Source organism: Ochotona princeps, chromosome 2, assembly GCF_030435755.1.
Source record: "Ochotona princeps isolate mOchPri1 chromosome 2, mOchPri1.hap1, whole genome shotgun sequence".
NCBI lineage: Eukaryota > Metazoa > Chordata > Mammalia > Lagomorpha > Ochotonidae > Ochotona > Ochotona princeps.
In genome coordinates this window covers 126388805-126406672 of record NC_080833.1, presented here as the reverse complement: position 1 = coordinate 126406672, position 17868 = coordinate 126388805, and the positions used below count along the sequence as shown (strand labels likewise).

The window sequence follows — 17868 nt, the reverse complement described above, 5'->3', positions numbered from 1 at the left end:
AGACCGAGGTCCACGCAGCCGGGCGCAGCAGTTGGAGGTGGAGTCTGACAAGGTGGGACCCCCCCAGGCGAGTCACTCCCCCTGCCTCAGTTTCTCTGCCATGCGCTGATCTTGGGGTGGCAGCAGCCAGCCTTGTGGTTGCTCCCTAACACAAAGTGCCCGCTTCCGCGGGGCACCCAAGCTGGAGTCGAGGGCGAGGGGGACGGAGTTAGTGATGGAGAAAACGCGCAAGGGAGAAAAGAGCGCGGGTTGCGTGCGCGGAGCTGCGGGGGTGGGACGCTCGCCAGGCCCGGCCCGGCCCGAGCCGCACGGGTTCCCCAGCGTGGGCTGCCCGCGCCTCTGTCCAGCAGCCCGCCGAGCGCGGGCCCGGGGAGCCCAGCGTCACCGCCGAGGGCGAGCAGAACGCCCGAAGCGGCGACCCCGGCGCTGACCGGGCGCTCCTCGCGGCCCTCGCGTACCCCGGCCCCCCTCGCCGCCTGCACTCACGCGCGTCCGCCGTGTCCCGAGCACCGCGCGTCCCACGTGCCCCAGAGAGGCGACCCCGGCATCAGCGGGCGGCGGTGTCCAGTGCCGCTAGCCAATCGGAGCCCGTGGAGCCGCGCTCGCCCGCGCCGCCCAATCAGCGGCCGCTGGGGGCCTGGACACCGCCCATCCCCATCCACTGCACCCCACACTCCCGCTTAAAGGGCCTAATGGGGAGTCTGTTGCTGGACTGCGCGCCCTGAGTCCCCCAAGGACTCATTCCCAGGGCACTCCTGAGGAACTCTGACTCCTTCCTCCCCCTTGCTTAGGGTCTTCTGGTCCTGCAAGCGTTGGCTTCCGCAGCGCCTCTTCCACGAAGCCTTCCCGTACCACCACTCTGTGGAACCCTTGTGACTCCTCGCTTGCTACCCATCTCATCCTATAGCTCCCTGGTCGTTCAGCGATGCTGTTTGGACCCATCCTCATCTCTTGCAGCCGCTCCTAGCACAGGGCCTGCTCTGTGCAGGAGGGGTGACAGTGCCGCCCCACCTCCCTGAAAATGCAGAGGTAGTAGGAGTGGAGACCAGTGCTGTGAGCCAGGTGCCCTGGGGGAGCCTAGAAATGACACAGTAAACCCGAGTGGGCCAAGCTGCTCATGTGGATGAAACCAGCAGATTGCCCGTGCACCTGCCCAGCACACAAGAGGCAAGTGCGGGGCCGAGGGGCAAGGGGGCCAAGGGCCTGGGGTGTGTGTGGCTAGGGCCGCGTGGGGCAGTCGCCCTGCGCCCCACTTCTTTGGGAGTCTTACCTGCCATGCTAGGCCTGGCTCCAAGCGCCCACATGCTAGCTGATGCTAGAACTGCCAGGCGGAGTTTTCGGACCCTCGGCTTGGCCCCAGCCAGGGCCGTTGGGGTCCTTGGGGGGAATGAACCAGCAGATGAAAGCTTTGTCTCTTGCGCTGTCACTCACCCTTTCAAATACGTAAATCTTCAAACAAGCAAATATTAAACTTAAATACTGACTCGAACACATTTCTGATAGAATTTTAAAACAGTGACAGGAATCAAATACGTAAATCTTCAAACAAGCAAATATTAAACTTAAATACTGACTCGAACACATTTCTGATAGAATTTTAAAACAGTGACAGGAATTTCAGGTCAACATAAGAAAAGCCCAAGGACTTGCATGTGACGGAGAAGGCTGAGAGGGGGCACTGTGCCTCTGTTGCAATGGGTTGAAGGAGAGAGGACCACCTTGCAAGGGGGGCATGCACTGGGGTTCAGAGACATTGAAATCTACACACACACACAGTGCCTTCCAAACCACATCTGGAGCACTGTGTGTGAGGTCAAGTACGTGACCTTGCCCCCTGACCTTGCTGCCACCCCTGGGCTTCTTCCACTGGCCTTCACCCCTCCTTGGAAATACAGTATCTCCAAGCCAAGTGCATGTAGACATTTTGAAGCTCACTCCTTCATTGTCACTTAGGTGTCAATGTTACCACTACCTGGGCTGACTGAAGTCAGCGGACCTAATTCCCGGGGCACACAGTGACTCCAAGTCCCTACCATGACTGTGGCCCCATTCACAGTTCATTGGAGGTACACACCGCCCTTGGGGGTCAGCCAGCTCCTGGCAGCTGCTGCCCAATGCCTATCCCCTGTCCATGCCAAAGCAGCCCTCAGGAGCCACCGGGAGCAGGGTCGGCCAGCTGTGGGGTTCATGACTCACTTGCGTAGGCAGCCCCAAGGAACCGCCCTTGTTCCGCCAGGGAAGGGATGGCAGCGGAGGCAGGCGCGGCCGGTGAGTCAGTGACAATTACTGAATTGCACAGGTGTCAGCCTGCTGTCACATCCTTTCTCCCAAATCCCAGAATCTGGCTCTGTTGTTGCCAGCTGAGCGGTGAGTGGGCAGCGACACGGGTGGAGCGCTGAACCTGGAGCCGAGGGGGTGAGCTCAGGCAGGCCTGGCACGCGAGCGGCTCCTCACGCACACGCACACGCTGGCATCTCCTTTTCCCCTGCGGCCCCACCCCATCCGGTCCCTGAGCACCCCTTGCTGATCCCTCATAAGTGTGCTCATGGATGTCCCTACAATCCATCCAGCACTCTCCCCCACAATAAGTGACCTAGAATGGAGATTTTAAAAAATTGTCAGTGTTACAGACTGGATTGTGTCATCACCTCACCAAATCTGTTTTGAAATCCTTCCCAATAGGATCCTAACGTTGTAACATAACCAGAATTGCAGGGGGTCTTTGCAGTCTGCTGCTTCACACCCCCAGCTCACAATGGCCAGGGCTGAGCTGCAGCCAAAGCTGGCAGCTTGAAGTGCCCCCAACATGGAAGCTCAGGTACTGGAACCGTCACTGCTGCCCCCCACAACGTCATTAGCAGGAAACTGCAGTCCGGAGCCAGAGCTGGGAATCGAACCCAGGCATGGCGCTGTGGGCTGCAGATGATCCAGACTGGTGTCTTAGCTGCCAGTCTAAATGTCCACCCCTGAAGAGGTAAATTCAAATGAGATCGTTTGTGAGGGTTTGCTGTGCGCCTGCACACATCTGATCTGCAATAAACAAGCCTGAAAGACGGGTGGGCGCAAGATACGTGTTAGTGTCAACAAGTGTCCAAGCCAGAGGGCAGGCCACAGACTCTAGTTCAACTCTCTGCCTTTCCCGGTGGGCCAACAGACTATGTGCTTATCCAAGGTCACACCATTAGTGCCACTTTCAGCAGGGACACAGACCGCAGGGGCCTCTCCCTGCATAAGGGTCAGGGCCAAGGGCACCGTCTCCCATTCTGCAAGTGAACGTGCCCTCTCTGAGATCAGGTGATAGCGTCCCAGGGCTTCCTCGGACCAGCCCTTGTGCCCTAGTGCTCTTTCTGGGTGCCCATCTTTACCATCACAGAATGGCATGCCAAGCCCCACCCTATCTGTACAGTTGAAGGCCCAGAAGGTGGCCTCTTGCTGCCTGCAATCCAGCTGAGGCAGAGGAATAGAGAATGGCCCCTGGCACTTGAATGAAGACTGGAAACAAAACAAAACCACCCATCAAGTGCCTTCCGTCTCTCTGCAGCCTGGCTCTTCGTCCACACCTCTTACCCTCCTGGCTTCTCTTCTCTGGGGCCTGGCTTTGGAAACTCAAGATGGTCTATTTCCTTTTTTTTTCTCCACTCCTCTCTTAACAAATAAGCCCTTAACAATTAAAACAAAACAAAACATAAAGCCTCATTTTACGGGTCAGTGTGGTGACATAGCAAGCTAATCAGCTGCCCACAGCTCTGGCATTCCATAAGGGGGCCAGTTCATGTCCTGGCTACTCCTCTTTTTTTATGATGCTATTTTATTTTAGGATACAATTTTATAGGCCCTGGGATTTCCCTTGCCCCTTCCCAATATCCCTCTCCCTGCCCCCAATGGTTTCTCCTATATTATTATAATAGTATAGTCCTTTGCAATAGGTCATAGTCCATCATTCTGCTGTTTAAGTGTATCCTCATATTGTCCCATCCCACTGCTTTCCCTTCTATTATTAGAATACTACAGCTTTTCATATATAGTCATAAGTTCATTATTCTGCTATTTAAGTGTATCCTGGTATTGCAGGCATGGACAATGGCAAAAGGTGCACCATCCTATTGTCAAGATATATTTAATAGTTTTATTAGAAGTCCATCTGTGATTTGAAAGTAGAGATGCACACTGCATTGTATCTTCACATCTGGATATGATAGTTTCTATTACATAGTTACATAAATGAAAAGCCACAAAACAAAATCAACAACAGGAATAAAGTTAAAAAAAAATTTACAACACCATGGAGTCCAATAACATGCCACTGAATAACCAATATGTAGATGAAGAAATGCAAAAAAAAAAAAAAAACCCTTCTTGGAGAAAATGGTGCTACTGTATGATCTATGAGTCAGTGAAGAATTTAATAAAAAGAACTATTTTGAAGAAAAATAAAAATATCAAAACATGGGTTGCAGCAAAAACAGTACTGAAAAAGGCTATTGATCTTACAATTTGCATGAAAGTTGCCTTATATCAGAGAACATACGATGTTTGTCCTTTTGGGACTGACTTATCTCACTGAGCATAGTGGTCTCTAGTTGGAACAATTTGGTTGTGAATAGTAGAATTTCATTCTTTTTAATGGTTGAGTGATATTCCAACAAGTAGATGTACCAGTTTCTTTATCTCTCTTCTTTGGACGCACATCTGGGTTGCTTCCATGTCTTTGCTATTGCAGACTGTGCTGCTGTGAATACAGAATCACAGATCCTGTTCGCATATGCAGAGTTCATTTCCTTTGGTTATATTCCTAGGACAGCTGGGTCATACGGCAGGTTTATTTCAGTCCATACTGACTTCCATAGGGGTTGATACTAATCTACACTCAACAGTGGAGGAGGGTACCATTCTCCCCACATCCACACCAGCAGGTGTTATTAGTAGAGTTGTGAATATAGGCCAATCTCACTGGAATTAGGTGAAACCTCCATGTGGGTTTCATTTGTATCTCCCTGACAGCTAGAAAGCCTGGGCTGCTCCACCTCTGATCCAGCTCCCTGCTTATGGCCTGGGAAAGCAGTGGAGGACGGGCTATGGCTTTAGGACCCTGCACCCCCATGGGAGAGCTAGAAGAAGCTTCCAGCTTCAGATCAGCTCACATCTGGCCGTTGTGGCCATTTTGGGGAGTGAACCATGGATGGAAGATCTCTGTTACTTTTACCTTTGAAATAAAAATCTTTAAAAAATCTAATTTTTGGGCCCGGCGGCATGGCCTAGCACCTGAAGTCCTTGCCTTGAACGCCCTGAGATCCCACGTGGGCACCGGTTCTAATCCCGGCAGCTCCTCTTCCCATCCAGCTCCCTGCTTGTGGACTGGGAAAGCAGTCGAGGACAGCCCAATGCACTGGGAACCTGCACCCATGTGGGAGACTAGAAGAGGTTCCTGGTTCCCGGCTTCGGATCAGTGTGCACCGGCCGTTGCGCTCACTTGGGAGTGAATCATCGGATGGAAGATCTTCCTCTCTGTCTCTCCTCCTCTGTGTATATCTGACTTTGTAATCATAAACAAATAAATCATTAAAAAAATCTAATTTTAAAATATGCTGAGTAGGGGCTGGCAAAGTTGCATAGCATACCAGGAAGCCAGCATTCCAAATGGGCCCCAGTTAGACTCCCAATTGTTCTACCCCCAACCAGCTCCTTGCAATGCCCTGGGAAGGCAGTGGAAGATGGTCCAAAGTGCTTGGGTCTCTGCCAACCATCTGGGCGACCCGGAAGCAGCTCCTGGCTCCTCTCTTGCTTAGTTCTGGCTGTTGCGGTCATTTGAGGAGTGAAAGTGGATGAACATCTCTCCCTGGTTCTTTCTTTCTTTCTTTCTTTTTTTAAAGATTTATTTTTATTACAAAGTCAGATATACAAAGAGGAGGAGATTGAGAGGAAGATCTTCCGTCCGATGATTCACTCCCCAAGTGATTGCAACGGCCCGGTGCACACCGATCCGAAGCCGGGAACCAGGAACCCCTTCCAGGTCTCCCACGAGGGTGCAGTGTTCCAATGCTTTGGGCCGTCCTCAACTGCTTTCCCAGGCCAAAAGCAGGGAGCTGCATGGGAAGTGGAGCTGCCGGGATTAGAACCGGTGCCCATATGGGATCCTGGGGCATTCAAGGCGAGGACTTTAGACGCTAGGCCACGCTGCCGGGTCCTCCCTGGTTCTTTCAAGCAAAAACAAATTATTAATATTATTAAAGATTTATTTATTTTCATTACAAAGTCAGATATACAGAGAGGAGAGGAGAGACAGAAAGGAAGATCTTCCATCTGATGATTCACTCCCCTAGTGACTACAACGGCCGGTGCTGTGCCCATCTGAAATCAGGATGCAGCAACTTCCTCCAGGTCTCCCATGTGGGTGTAGGGTCCCAAGGCTTTGGGCCATCCTTGACTGCTTTCCCAGGCCACAAGCAGGGAGTTGGATGGGAAGTGGAGCTGAGGGGATTAGAACTGGCGCCCATATGGGATCCCGGCATGTTCAAGGCGAGGACTTTAGCCTCTAGGATATACACTGCCCCCTCCCTTAAAAAATATTTTTTAACACGCCGAATAAAAAAACTCTCAGCCCTCTTGTATTTTGTTGCCAGGTTTTATTGCTTTAACTGTTAGTGTACAGAACTGGTAGACGAGTGAATGACAGATGAGCAGTAACTAAGTTTTAGCCAGGTCTGGGTTTGTCCATGACTTATTACTTTTAACTGTGGGACAGTTTAGCTAAATTCACTTGCTGCTGAACTCGGAGGTAGCTTTGAGAATTTGATAAGATGCTTTAAAGCATGTAGCATTAAGAAACTATAACACTAAAAGTATACACTTCAGTGTTATAGTTTCTTAATGCTACATGCTTTAAAGCATCTTAACAAATTCTCAAAGCTACCTAAATCTAGCCACAAACAAAACTGAAAAAATCTGTAATCTTACTATCATCGGTGTGATGGAATTGCTTCTATTTCCATCTTGCTTTTTTCCTATGATTTTTAAGACATAATCTATGTTATTTCAAACCTTATGCTAAGTATATTAAATAATATGAGCAGATAAAAAAAAAAAAAAAAAAAAAAAAGAAACTATAACAACAAAAGCTCTGTGGTTTGGAGGCTAAGACCCTGCTAGTTGGTACCTGTGTTCCCCATGTGAATGCCTGGGGGTTCGTCCCCACACTGCTTAGGATCCTGTCATCCCACGAACACACACCCTGAGAGGCAGCAGGGGATGGCGACTTGATTTCTGTCACCCATGTGGGAGACCAGGTTGGAGGTCTGAGCTCCTGGCTCCAACAGGGCCCAGCTGTTGTGGCCACCTGGGGCACCAGCCAGCTCACAGGAGGTTTCTGCCACTCAGTCTTTCAGAGAAATGTTTTTTCTTATGGGAATGCTCTCTGAACCTTGCTTTTTTTGTCTGAATTATTTTACTTTACTGGAAAGGCAGATTTACAGAGAGAAGAGACAGAAAGATCTTCCATCCGTTGGTTTACTTCCAAAATGGCTGCAATAGCTGGAGCGGAGGTGATACAAAGCCAGGAGTCAGGAGCTTCTTCCAGGTCTCCCATGCAGATGCAAGGTCCCAGTTTTGGGTCATCCTCTAATGCTTTTCCCAGACCACAAGCAGGGAGCTGGATCAGAAATGGATCAGCCAGGACACAAAATAGCACCCATATGGGATTCTGCTTGGAGCTGGAGGATTGGCCAGTTGACCCAACATGCTGGCCCAAAACACCAATGATTTAAGGAGCAAGTTAAGTCTTTGCTAGGATTCTACAGTGTGTTAGTAACTGCAATGTTACCAATACAGTTCAATTTTCCTTGAAATAATCACAATGCTTCTAAGTGATCATTCTGAAAAAACAAACAAGGGTTGTGGATTTTGAGCCCACTGTTTTCAAATGTGGAAGTGAAGACTTGGGGTGATGAAGTGGATAGCCAAAGTTACACAGATGGTGAATGACACATCCCATGGATCACCATGTAGGACCACACACAACCAGAGATGTTAGGATACTGGGCTGAGTGGTGTACCACAATTAAGTCAACTGTAACGTGGGAATTGATGGGAAGCTGCTCTTTTAGGGGTCCAGTAGGTAGGACACCCTCGTAACACACTCAAATCGATTCAATTCTCAGCTCCAACTCCTGGCTCCATCTTGCCATCTAATGTCACCACAAGGTGACCTGGATTGTGTCCCCAGGGCCAGCTTCCACCCAGCCCATCCCAGCTGCTGCAGGTATCTGAGGAATGAACACTGCAAAGGGACTCATTCTGTCTCTGCATAATTTAAAATGCTTTCACTGGACACACTATTTCAGTGAGGTTGAGTCACACCAAGTTACCTAAAGGAGTCATGCTGCTATGCAAGCGACCTCATTGGAACTAAAGCTCTCCATCAGGAAAATGGACGCATGAGGATGACACAGCCTGGGCCTCAGGAAAGCATGGTTTCTGCTGCTGCTGGACAGCTTCAAAGACTGGATGAGTAAGATTCCCTGCAGAGTGGGCCCGGCAGCGTGGCCTAGCGGCTAGAGTCCTCGACTTGAATGTGCCCCGGGATCCCATATGGACACCAGTTCTAATGCCGGCAGCTCCACTTCCCATCCAGCTCTCTGCTTGTGGCCTGGGAGAGCAGTTGAGGATGGCCCAAAGCTTTGGAACCCTGCACCCGCGTGGGAGACCTGGAGGAGGTTCCTGGTTCCCGGCATCGGATTGGCACAGCACTGGCCGTTGTAGTCACTAGGGGAGTGAATCATCAGACGGAGGATCTTCCTCTCAATCTACTCTCTGTATATCTTTGTAATAAAATAAATAAATCTTAAAAAAAAGATTCCCTGCAGAGTGAGTGCGCAAGCAGGACTTCCAACTTCCAGCTCATCCTTACGAAGCAACAGCACGTCCAAACAACCCACTCATCTGACAGTCCTCACTGGGAATTCCCCATGGCCTCTTTTGCAATACCAAGTCCACAGCGCAGAGTAGGATCATAAAAGCTGTGACACGCGTTGCGGCTCCAGGCGGGGGACAAGATCATGCATGTGTTAGCGTCCCGTAAACTTGCCCCCTCCCACGCTGAGGGTGACTCCACTGTGAGGACAGGATTTGAGGGCAGCCGTGGAATCTGGACGATGTCCTTCAGAAGTAAGGGCAGTCCAGACACTTCTCAGTAATCTCACACCTAATTTCAACAGCACAGTCAAGACAGTGTTTTTAAATATGTTAAAATTTAAAAGACACTCATACTAATAAATTTGAGTATGCAATTTCATTTCCAAGTCCTTTCCTTTTCTTGTTTATACATACTTATTTTTAAGATTCATTCATCTATCACTGGAAAATCAGATTTACAGAGAGGAGAGACAATGATCTTCCATCTGCTGACTCACTCCCCAAGTCACTGCAACAGTCAGAGCTGAGCTGAGGCAAAGCCAGGAGCCTGGAGCCTTTTCCAGCTCTCCCACGTGGGTTCTGGGTCCCAAGGCTCTGAACTGTCTTCCACTGCCTTCTTAGGCTACAAGCAGGGAGCTGGAAGGGACGTGGGGAAGGTGGGATAAGAACCTGTGCCATACAGGATCCTGGTGGATGCAAGGTGAAGACTTCAGCCATTAGGCTACGGTGCCTGCCAGGCCTGTCCTTTGCTTTTCTTTCGTTTTTTTAAAAAAGTATTTTCACTGTTGATTTCAAAGAAAGGCAGGCAGGCAGAGCAAGACAAGCAGACAAAGTAACACCCACTGGCTCATTCCAGAGACCACAATGGCCTAGAACTGGCCAACCAAAAGCTAATGGCCTGCAACTCGCCTCCCACCTGGGTATCAGGACCCAAGGCATGACTTGAAGCTCCCAGGATGCGTATTAACAGGAAGCTGTAATGAGAAGCAGAGCTGCAACGGGAACCCAGGGACTCCAGCACAGAAAGGAGTGCCCCAGGTGCCAGCTTCATCACTGTAGGGTGCCTGCCCCATCTGTGCTTCAAAGCCCTTCCTCTTCCCCAGGACTAGTCACAGGGCTGCTGGGCCAGCAGAAGGCGTCATGAGCACCTCACACAATGTCCACAGCTCAAGAGAAAACTGCTAACCACTGTGCGTAGCGCTTCAGTGTTTGCCAGTCCAAGAGCAGGACTTAGGATCTTTATCAACCCTGAAGAAAATATGAAACGGGCCAGTGTTGTGCAGGTAGATTGAACCAAGGCTTACACAGCCACCATTCTCTATCGGAGTGCTGATGCTAGTCCCAGCTATTCTGCTTTCAATCCAGCATACTGTGATGGTGCCAGGAAAGGCAGTGGCAGACGGTTCAAGTATGTGGGTGTCTGCACCCATGGGAGACCAAGGAAGTTACTAGCTCTTGGCTTCAGCTGGCGCAGCCCAACTGTTGTGCTCATATGGGGAGTGAATCAGCAGAAGAAAGATCTGTCTCTTCCTGTCACTCAGCTTTTCAAATAAGTAAATCTTTTAAAAACCCAGAAAACTATTTTTTTTAAAGATTTGTTTATTTTCATTACAAAGTCAGATATACGGAGAGGAGGAGAGACAGGGAGATCTTCTGGCCGATGATTCACTCCCCAAGTGACCACAACGGGTTGGTGCTGCGCCGATCCAAAACCGGGAACCAGGATCCTCCTCCGGGTCCCAAGACATTGGGACACCCTCGACTGCCCTTCCAGGCCACAAGCAGGGAGCTGGATGGGAAGTGGAGCTGCCGGGATTCAAACCGGCACCCATATGGGATCCCAGAGCCCTCAAGGTGAGGACCCTAGCCACTAGGCCATGCCGCCGGGCCCCCAGAAAACTATTTCTGAAAACTCCAATTAAGCAATCAGGATTCAACAGATCAGAAATAATTTCCCAATAAAATAACGAATTCTGGACCCAGCGTGGCAGCCTAGTGGCTAAAGTCGTCACCTTGCATGTGCTGGGATTCCATATGCACCAGTTCGTTACCCTGGCTGCTCCACTCCCTTCCAGCTCCTTGACTGTGACCTGGGAAAAGCAGCTGAGGACGGCCCAAAGCCTTGGAAACCTGCTCCCACATTTGAGACCCGGAAGAAGCTTCTGGCCGCTGGCTTAGGGCCACCTCAGCTCTGGCTTGTGGCCACTTGGGCAGTGAACCAGCAGATGGAAAATCTCTCCTTCTCTCTGTAAATCTGCCTTGACAGTTAAAAATAAACAAATCTTAAAAAAAAAAAAAAAAAAAAAAAAAAAAAGAACTCGGAACTGGCATTGTGGTGTAGCAGGTTGTTTTTCCTGGTAATGCCAGCATCAGATAATGACAATGGTTTCACACCTTTGCTGTGCCACTTCCAATCCAGCTCTTTGTTAACACATACATAAAATCAAGCAGGGCTGCTGTTGTGATAAAACAAAGTAAGCTGCTCCTTTCAACAACACCTAGTCCATATCAGAGTACACTAATGTGATCCCAGCCCTCTTCCAATCCAGCCCCCTGCTCACACACCTCGGAAGGCAGTGGAAAATGACCCAAGTGTGGGAGGAACCCGAGGGTGTTCTAAGATCCTGGCTTTGCTCCAGACCAGGCTGGCCATTGTGGCCACTTACGGAGTGAACCAGCAGATGACAGGCCTCCCTCCCACCCGACCTCTCTCGGCTTCTCCAATACAAATTTTTTTTAAAAAAGAAGGTGGGACCAGGTGGCATGGCCTAGTGGCTAAAGTCCTCGCCTTGAACGCCCCGGGATCCTATATGGGCGCCGGTTCTAATCCCGGCAGCTCCACTTCCCATTCAGCTCCCTGCTTGTGGCCTGGGAAAGCAGTCGAGGACAGCCCAAGGTTTTGGGACCCTGCACCCGTGTGGGAGACCCGGAGGAGGTTCCTGGTTCCTAGCATCGGATCGGTGGGCACCGGCCATTGCGGCTCACTTGGGGAGTGAAACATCAGACGGAAGATCTTCCTCTCTGTCTCTCCTCCTCTCTGTATATCTGACTTTGTAATAAAATAAATAACTCTTAAAAAAAAGATAAAGAAACACTGTCTTAATAAGTGGATTTTAAAAAAGCAAATAAACCAGAGTTTGTATTTTAAAAAGTAAAGCAAAACATTCCACCACAAGGAATGTAAAACTCAAAGTGAGGTTAATAATATTAGCAACTTCTGGGGAAACACTAGAAACTTTAAAACATAAGCTACTGGTCAGCAGCTTTTAAAATGTCATGTTTATTCATATTTTTCAAAATATATGTACATTTAAAAAAAGGAAGATTTACAACAGGAAAGACTGCCTACGTGCAACACAATTCCAATAATTCATGATGGGATCACACATGATTTCAATGGAATTTAAGCCAATCTTCTTCAGTCCATTTCCCACAGTTTAGGCTGCAGAAGGGATCCCAGCAGACAATGAAAGTGGAATGAAAATGAAACAAACACCTTTTGTCTCTGGTAGCACTCAAGGGGCCAGAAGATGTACTGCAAAAAGTTTAAGACAATTAAAATAGTAAGTGCCACAGGGCGGATAAATGATAACCAGACACTGGAATTTCTCCAGGTAGAAAGCTAGTACTACTTAACACAATTTCACAATATTGAAACAAATACAAGTAAGAAAGGGGTAGGTAGTAGGGCTTCATTTACTTATCTGATTTTAATATCTCAAAAAAGAAGCCACTTGCTTAATATCAAAAATGCCTTGGAAAGAAGACAGGGGAAAAACCCAGAGATGAATCTCCAATCTAGTTTATTTTAGCAAATTGTTTGCTTTTCCATTTAACATTTCTATATTAGCATTGAGGGAACTCTTCAACATTTCCTTATAAAAAAGGTGAACAGGAAATGACAATTCATTCTCCAAATATTAAAAGATATATTTAAACATTTGATCAAGATTTCTATGTTTTGATTTTTGGTAACCAAGTGACACTAGAAATCACAGATTCAATACAGCCTTATACTTCCCCTTCAGTCGAAAACCAAGTGGTACAGAAACTGTGTGCTGCTGTTCAGGGAATACAACACTTGGCTCTGTGAAAAACACCTAGAAAATCAGTGTCAAGAGTGGCCCCCAGGAGCCGCCAGTCCTCAAATTAAATGAGATCACTTCGCTTCTGGCTTACTTCCAAAGCTAACATGTCTCTGTATTTATGGCCGGAGAGGAAGGATGAGTGGAGTGGTTTGTATAAATAAGATCACTATGGCTCTAACCCAGCCTTCTCGGCAGGAGGGTCAACAGGCCTGTCAGTGCTATACTGTTTTTACTTCTAGCACCGGCTGGCATCTGTTTTTGATGCGTTTTACAAATATAAAAACTTTTACAACTGTTTACATAAAACTAGAAGGTGGGGCGGGGGGAGGGGAGTGCCAAGCTGCCCATAAAAAAAGTCTGGGGAAGGGGAGCAACAAAGGGCAAATATAGGTTACATGGTTGAATAAAGTCCAGGATTATTGCAGAAATTAAAATGACTCCAAGAGCAGGCACTGAGAACAGCACCTCAAGCTAGCCAATGCCTCCGTGTGTTATGTATAGTCCCCTTCTCATAATACTCAGAGAGGAGGGGGAAAATGTAGTTTTAAAAACACCAAAACTAAAACAAATGCACACTGACCTTAGAAAATAAGATTTTGAATTCCATCATGATACCCTTATTTCCTATAAAATTTACTTTTTTATTCTGAAAGATTTCTTCACAGTAGATTTGCCTTTAGTAGGCAGTTTCACTTGCTTTCTTGCTCTGGCTGCAGGCTTCTTTGAAGAGCCACCAGCGGGTTTCTTAGTGACTGGGGTGGGGGGAAGGCCTGGCTTTCTTGGCTGGCGTCTTGGCCTTTGGAGGGGCTTTCTTGGGCAGAGGCCTCACTTACCCCCGTACAGCAGCTGGAACTTTAGGTGCAGGCTTGGACCCCCTTTGTTTCATGGCTGCAGCCTTCCCTGGGGACTTGGCTGGGGTTTTCTTCTGCAACCTGCAGGAACAAAAAAGCAAAGGTAATGACTTAAAGCAGAAATTCAGTTTGCCAAGACAGCCAGGTGCTCTGAAGAAACACAACACAGTAGACAGCAACTATGATGGCAATGTGACTTAAATACTTCCTAGTGACTTCAGTAAAACTGTTTAAAAATTCAGTCCAATTCATGGAAATCTATGCAAAATTTCATTTTCAGATTATTTTTCTTTCAACAAAGTATAAATATATACATTCATACATATTTTGTATATACACAAATGTATACACCTAGAGAGGCTTAACCGAAAGGTTTATTACACAGTGAGAGTTTCATTATACTCAGAGCCTCTGCATTTTCAGAGAAGATAAATTTCAATGTCACACAAAGAACCTGAGAATTTTGAGCTCTTAAAACACTTTTCTATCTTGGGCCTGGCGGCGCGGCCTAGCGGCTAAAGTCCTCGCCTTGAACGCGCCAGGACCCCATATGGGCGCCGGTTCTAATCCCAGCAGCTCCACTTCCCATCCAGCTCCCTGCTTGTGGCCTGGGAAAGCAGTCGAGGATGGCCCAATGCATTGGGACCCTGCACCCGTGTGGGAGACCTGGAAGAGGTTCCTGGTTTCCAGCATCGGATCAGTGCGCACCGGTCCGTTGCAGCTCACTTGGGGAGTGAAACATCAGACGGAAGATCTTCCTCTCTGTCTCTCCTCCTCTCTGTATATCCGGCTTTCCAATAATAATAAAATCTTAAAAAAAAAAAAAAAAACACCTTTCTATCTGAATCCTTTCCACAGTGGCACTTCAGAAAGTTCATATAGATCATGAAAAATGTACACATGGATTTCAATGTTTTTTGGCATCCAAATAAACTTCTCATTTCCCATGAACATTTTGCAGCCCCCATACTCCTCCCCACCCCACGCAGGGTTTCCACACACCCACACCTTCTCTTAGGTGGCGGCTGCTCATCCTCAGAGTCATGCTCTGATGACTCATTGTCATCTTCATCCTCATCCTCAGAATCCTCTGGCTCTTTCTTTGGAAACAGAACCCCCGGGCTGAAAAAAACAAAAATCTATTACAGCCAACAGTCCACACAGCGGAGAATGTAGGCTTCACCTGCCCCACCCAGGACACAGCCCACTCCACCCCAGCTACCTCTGAAACAGCATGTTAGGTTACAAATGCCATGTTACAAACGATAAACAACTTTTTTTTTTCACCAAAAAGAGATCTGTTTATTTATTTAAAAGGGAGAGTGACACTCCACATGGTACATGACTGGTTATGAACTGTAACAATGTGGAGGAATTCAACGTGGGGGGAGGGTCTGGGTGAATCCCAGAGCCTATGAAACTGTGTCATAAAATGATATACATAAATGAATAAATTAAAAAGTAAATAAAAGGGAGAGTGACAGAGTCACAGGGAGAGGCAGAGACCTCTTTCAATAATTGACTGACTCCCCAGATACCGGCACCAGCCAGGACTGGGCCAGACTGAAGCCACCAGAAGCCAGGAACTCCATCCTGGTCTCCTATCTGGGTAGAAGGAGCCAAAACACTTGGGTCATCAAATGCAATCTTCCACAAGCATCTGCAAGCAGGAAAAACGGGGCTCAAACTAGCCACTCCATCACCTATGGGATGCTGGCAGCACAAGTGGTGGTTGTGTGCACAACACTGGCCCCAATTTCACCTATTTTGAACACACATTAAAACTTAGGACAAATCCTGACAAGTTGCAGACTATCCTTCATTGTCCTCTTCCTACCATTTCATGTAATTTACCATTTAATTAGTAACCAATTACAAATTCCTGACATGTCCAACACTGTGAGACACTGAGCACATAACCATGGAAGGTATATAAGCCAGGTAACAGTCGACACATCAGCATACAGTTTTTGCCTTCACAATTCTGGGTAAAGACCTCAAAGTCTTTATCTCTTACAATCTGAAATTCACAAGGTATTTTTTTTCCCAATTAGTTTGGCATGAACTTTTTGAAGAGTCCCTCATACACAAAAATACTCAAGAGCAATTTGACAAGAACTTCTGTTTTTTTTTTTTTAAGATTTATTTTTATTACAAAGTCAGATATACAGAGAGGAGAGACAGAGAGGAAGATCTTCCGTCCGATAATTCATTCCCCAAGTGAGCCACAACAGACTGGTGCACGCCGATCTGAAGCCAGGAACCAGGAACCTCTTCCAGGTCTCCCACACGGATGCAGGGTCCCAATGCATTGGGCCATCCTCGACTGCATACCCAGGCCACAAGCAGGGGGCTGGATGGGAAGTGGAGTAGCTGATATATGAACTGACATTCACATGGGATTGACACTTGCAAGATGAAGATTTATTCAATGAACCATCACGCAGGCAAAGATACACAAAGGACGCATCAGGGGGAGAGAGATCTCCCATTGTTGGTACCCTCTTCAAATGGCCTCAATAGCCAGAGATGACCTAGCCCAAAGCCAGCACCTCGGAGCTTCTTTTGGGCCACCCACATGGGTGCAGGGGCCCAAGGAATTGGGCCATCCTATGCTGCTCTCCCATTAGCAGGGAGCTGGATGGGAAGTGCAGCATCTGGGACTTACACTGGTGCTGGCATCTCAGGTGAAAGCCTAGCATAACACGCCACAGTACAGGCCCTGAAGCATACATGTAATTTTCCAATATCTTACTGTCATTATCACTTAAAGATATGAGTATCAAAATGACTGTCCAAGAATCTCAACAATTGAGTGCTTCATTTGAAAAACAACTGGCTAGTAAACTCGATAGGACAGCAAAAACTCCAATTTAGTCTTTGTTTCAAATTCATTTAGAGGGAGACAGGGCAGGATAAAGAATGTGTATACACATGCGTGTATGTGCTTGTATGTGTTAAACAGAGACCTTCTGTCTGCTGGTTCATTCCCCCAATGCTCTCAACGGCAGGAGCGGGCCAGGTCAAAGCAACAAGACGGAACTCCATCTGGTTCTACCACGGGGTGGCAGGGTTTCAAGCACTTGTGTAATGTTCATCTGCTACTGCTCAGGACTGCATTAGCACAAAGTTGGATCAGAAGCAGAGAAGCCATGACTTGAATCAGAAACTCAGATGTGATGTGGGCATCCCAAGCAGCAGCTTAACGCACTGTCCAGTTACCTGTCCCCTCTCCTGTCCTTATATGGAGACCTTCTGCTTCAAAACAATATTGCCTTCATTTTCATACATTTCCAGTTGTGTGTAACAGCAATAAGGGTAAAATAAATTAAACCAATCCTATAACCTAAAATCAGACTTTAAATCCACCATGGCCAATGCTTCCTATTAAAAGTGCTTACCTGGGGTAACAGGGAAAACAGAGCTGGAAGGTGCCACTGAATCCTTTTCCAGAGATCTGCTCCATCCACCCCTTCTTTTCACATTTCTGTAGAGTTTTCTTCAGCAAATGCACTGAGCAAAAATAGAAGAAAGTTGTCTAACTAGTTATGCTGGATCATTCTCTCAACCAGTTCTGTCTTCTCACATTAACTGACATATGCCAAGTCAATCTTTCCTAGTCAAAGGAAATTAATTCAGTGACCACAAACTAGGAAATAGTGAAATTAGAATGAAGGCTGCTGAGATGCACTTCTCATTTCCCATGTGAGCAAGCACCAGCCCACACAGCTTCAGGGGCCACACGCTAACAAGACACAAAATCAGTGCTGTCTTCCACACATTTAAAGAGGTGTGAGAGCCATACAGCATTGACAAAAATGAACATATATAACTCCTTATACACCAACAAAAAATACTGTGGCTTCTGAAGGTCTCACGAATTTTTTCAGACATACATTAATCAAAAGCATATTTAATGGTGATACAGTGTCTCAAAACCAGCTACCCTGGCAAGGCAAATATCCAAATTCATCTCTTAAAATATCTGGTAAATACAGATTTCATGAACTAGTCCACAGTGA

The 17868-nt window shown here is 47.5% G+C and overlaps 1 protein-coding gene across 1 annotated transcript; it reads right to left on the bottom strand.

Annotated features, from left to right (window-relative positions):
- Window positions 1-13318: 13318 nt before the first annotated feature.
- Window positions 13319-17353, bottom strand: LOC131479616 (heterochromatin protein 1-binding protein 3-like). The gene is made up of 3 exons (XM_058660971.1): window positions 17248-17353; window positions 14855-14968; window positions 13319-13927 (listed from the first exon to the last, which is right to left on the bottom strand). Exons 1-3 carry the CDS (start codon window positions 17310-17312, stop codon window positions 13825-13827), a joined length of 282 nt encoding a protein of 93 aa, XP_058516954.1. The 5' UTR covers window positions 17313-17353; the 3' UTR covers window positions 13319-13824.
- Between the last annotated feature and the right edge of the window lie 515 nt (window positions 17354-17868).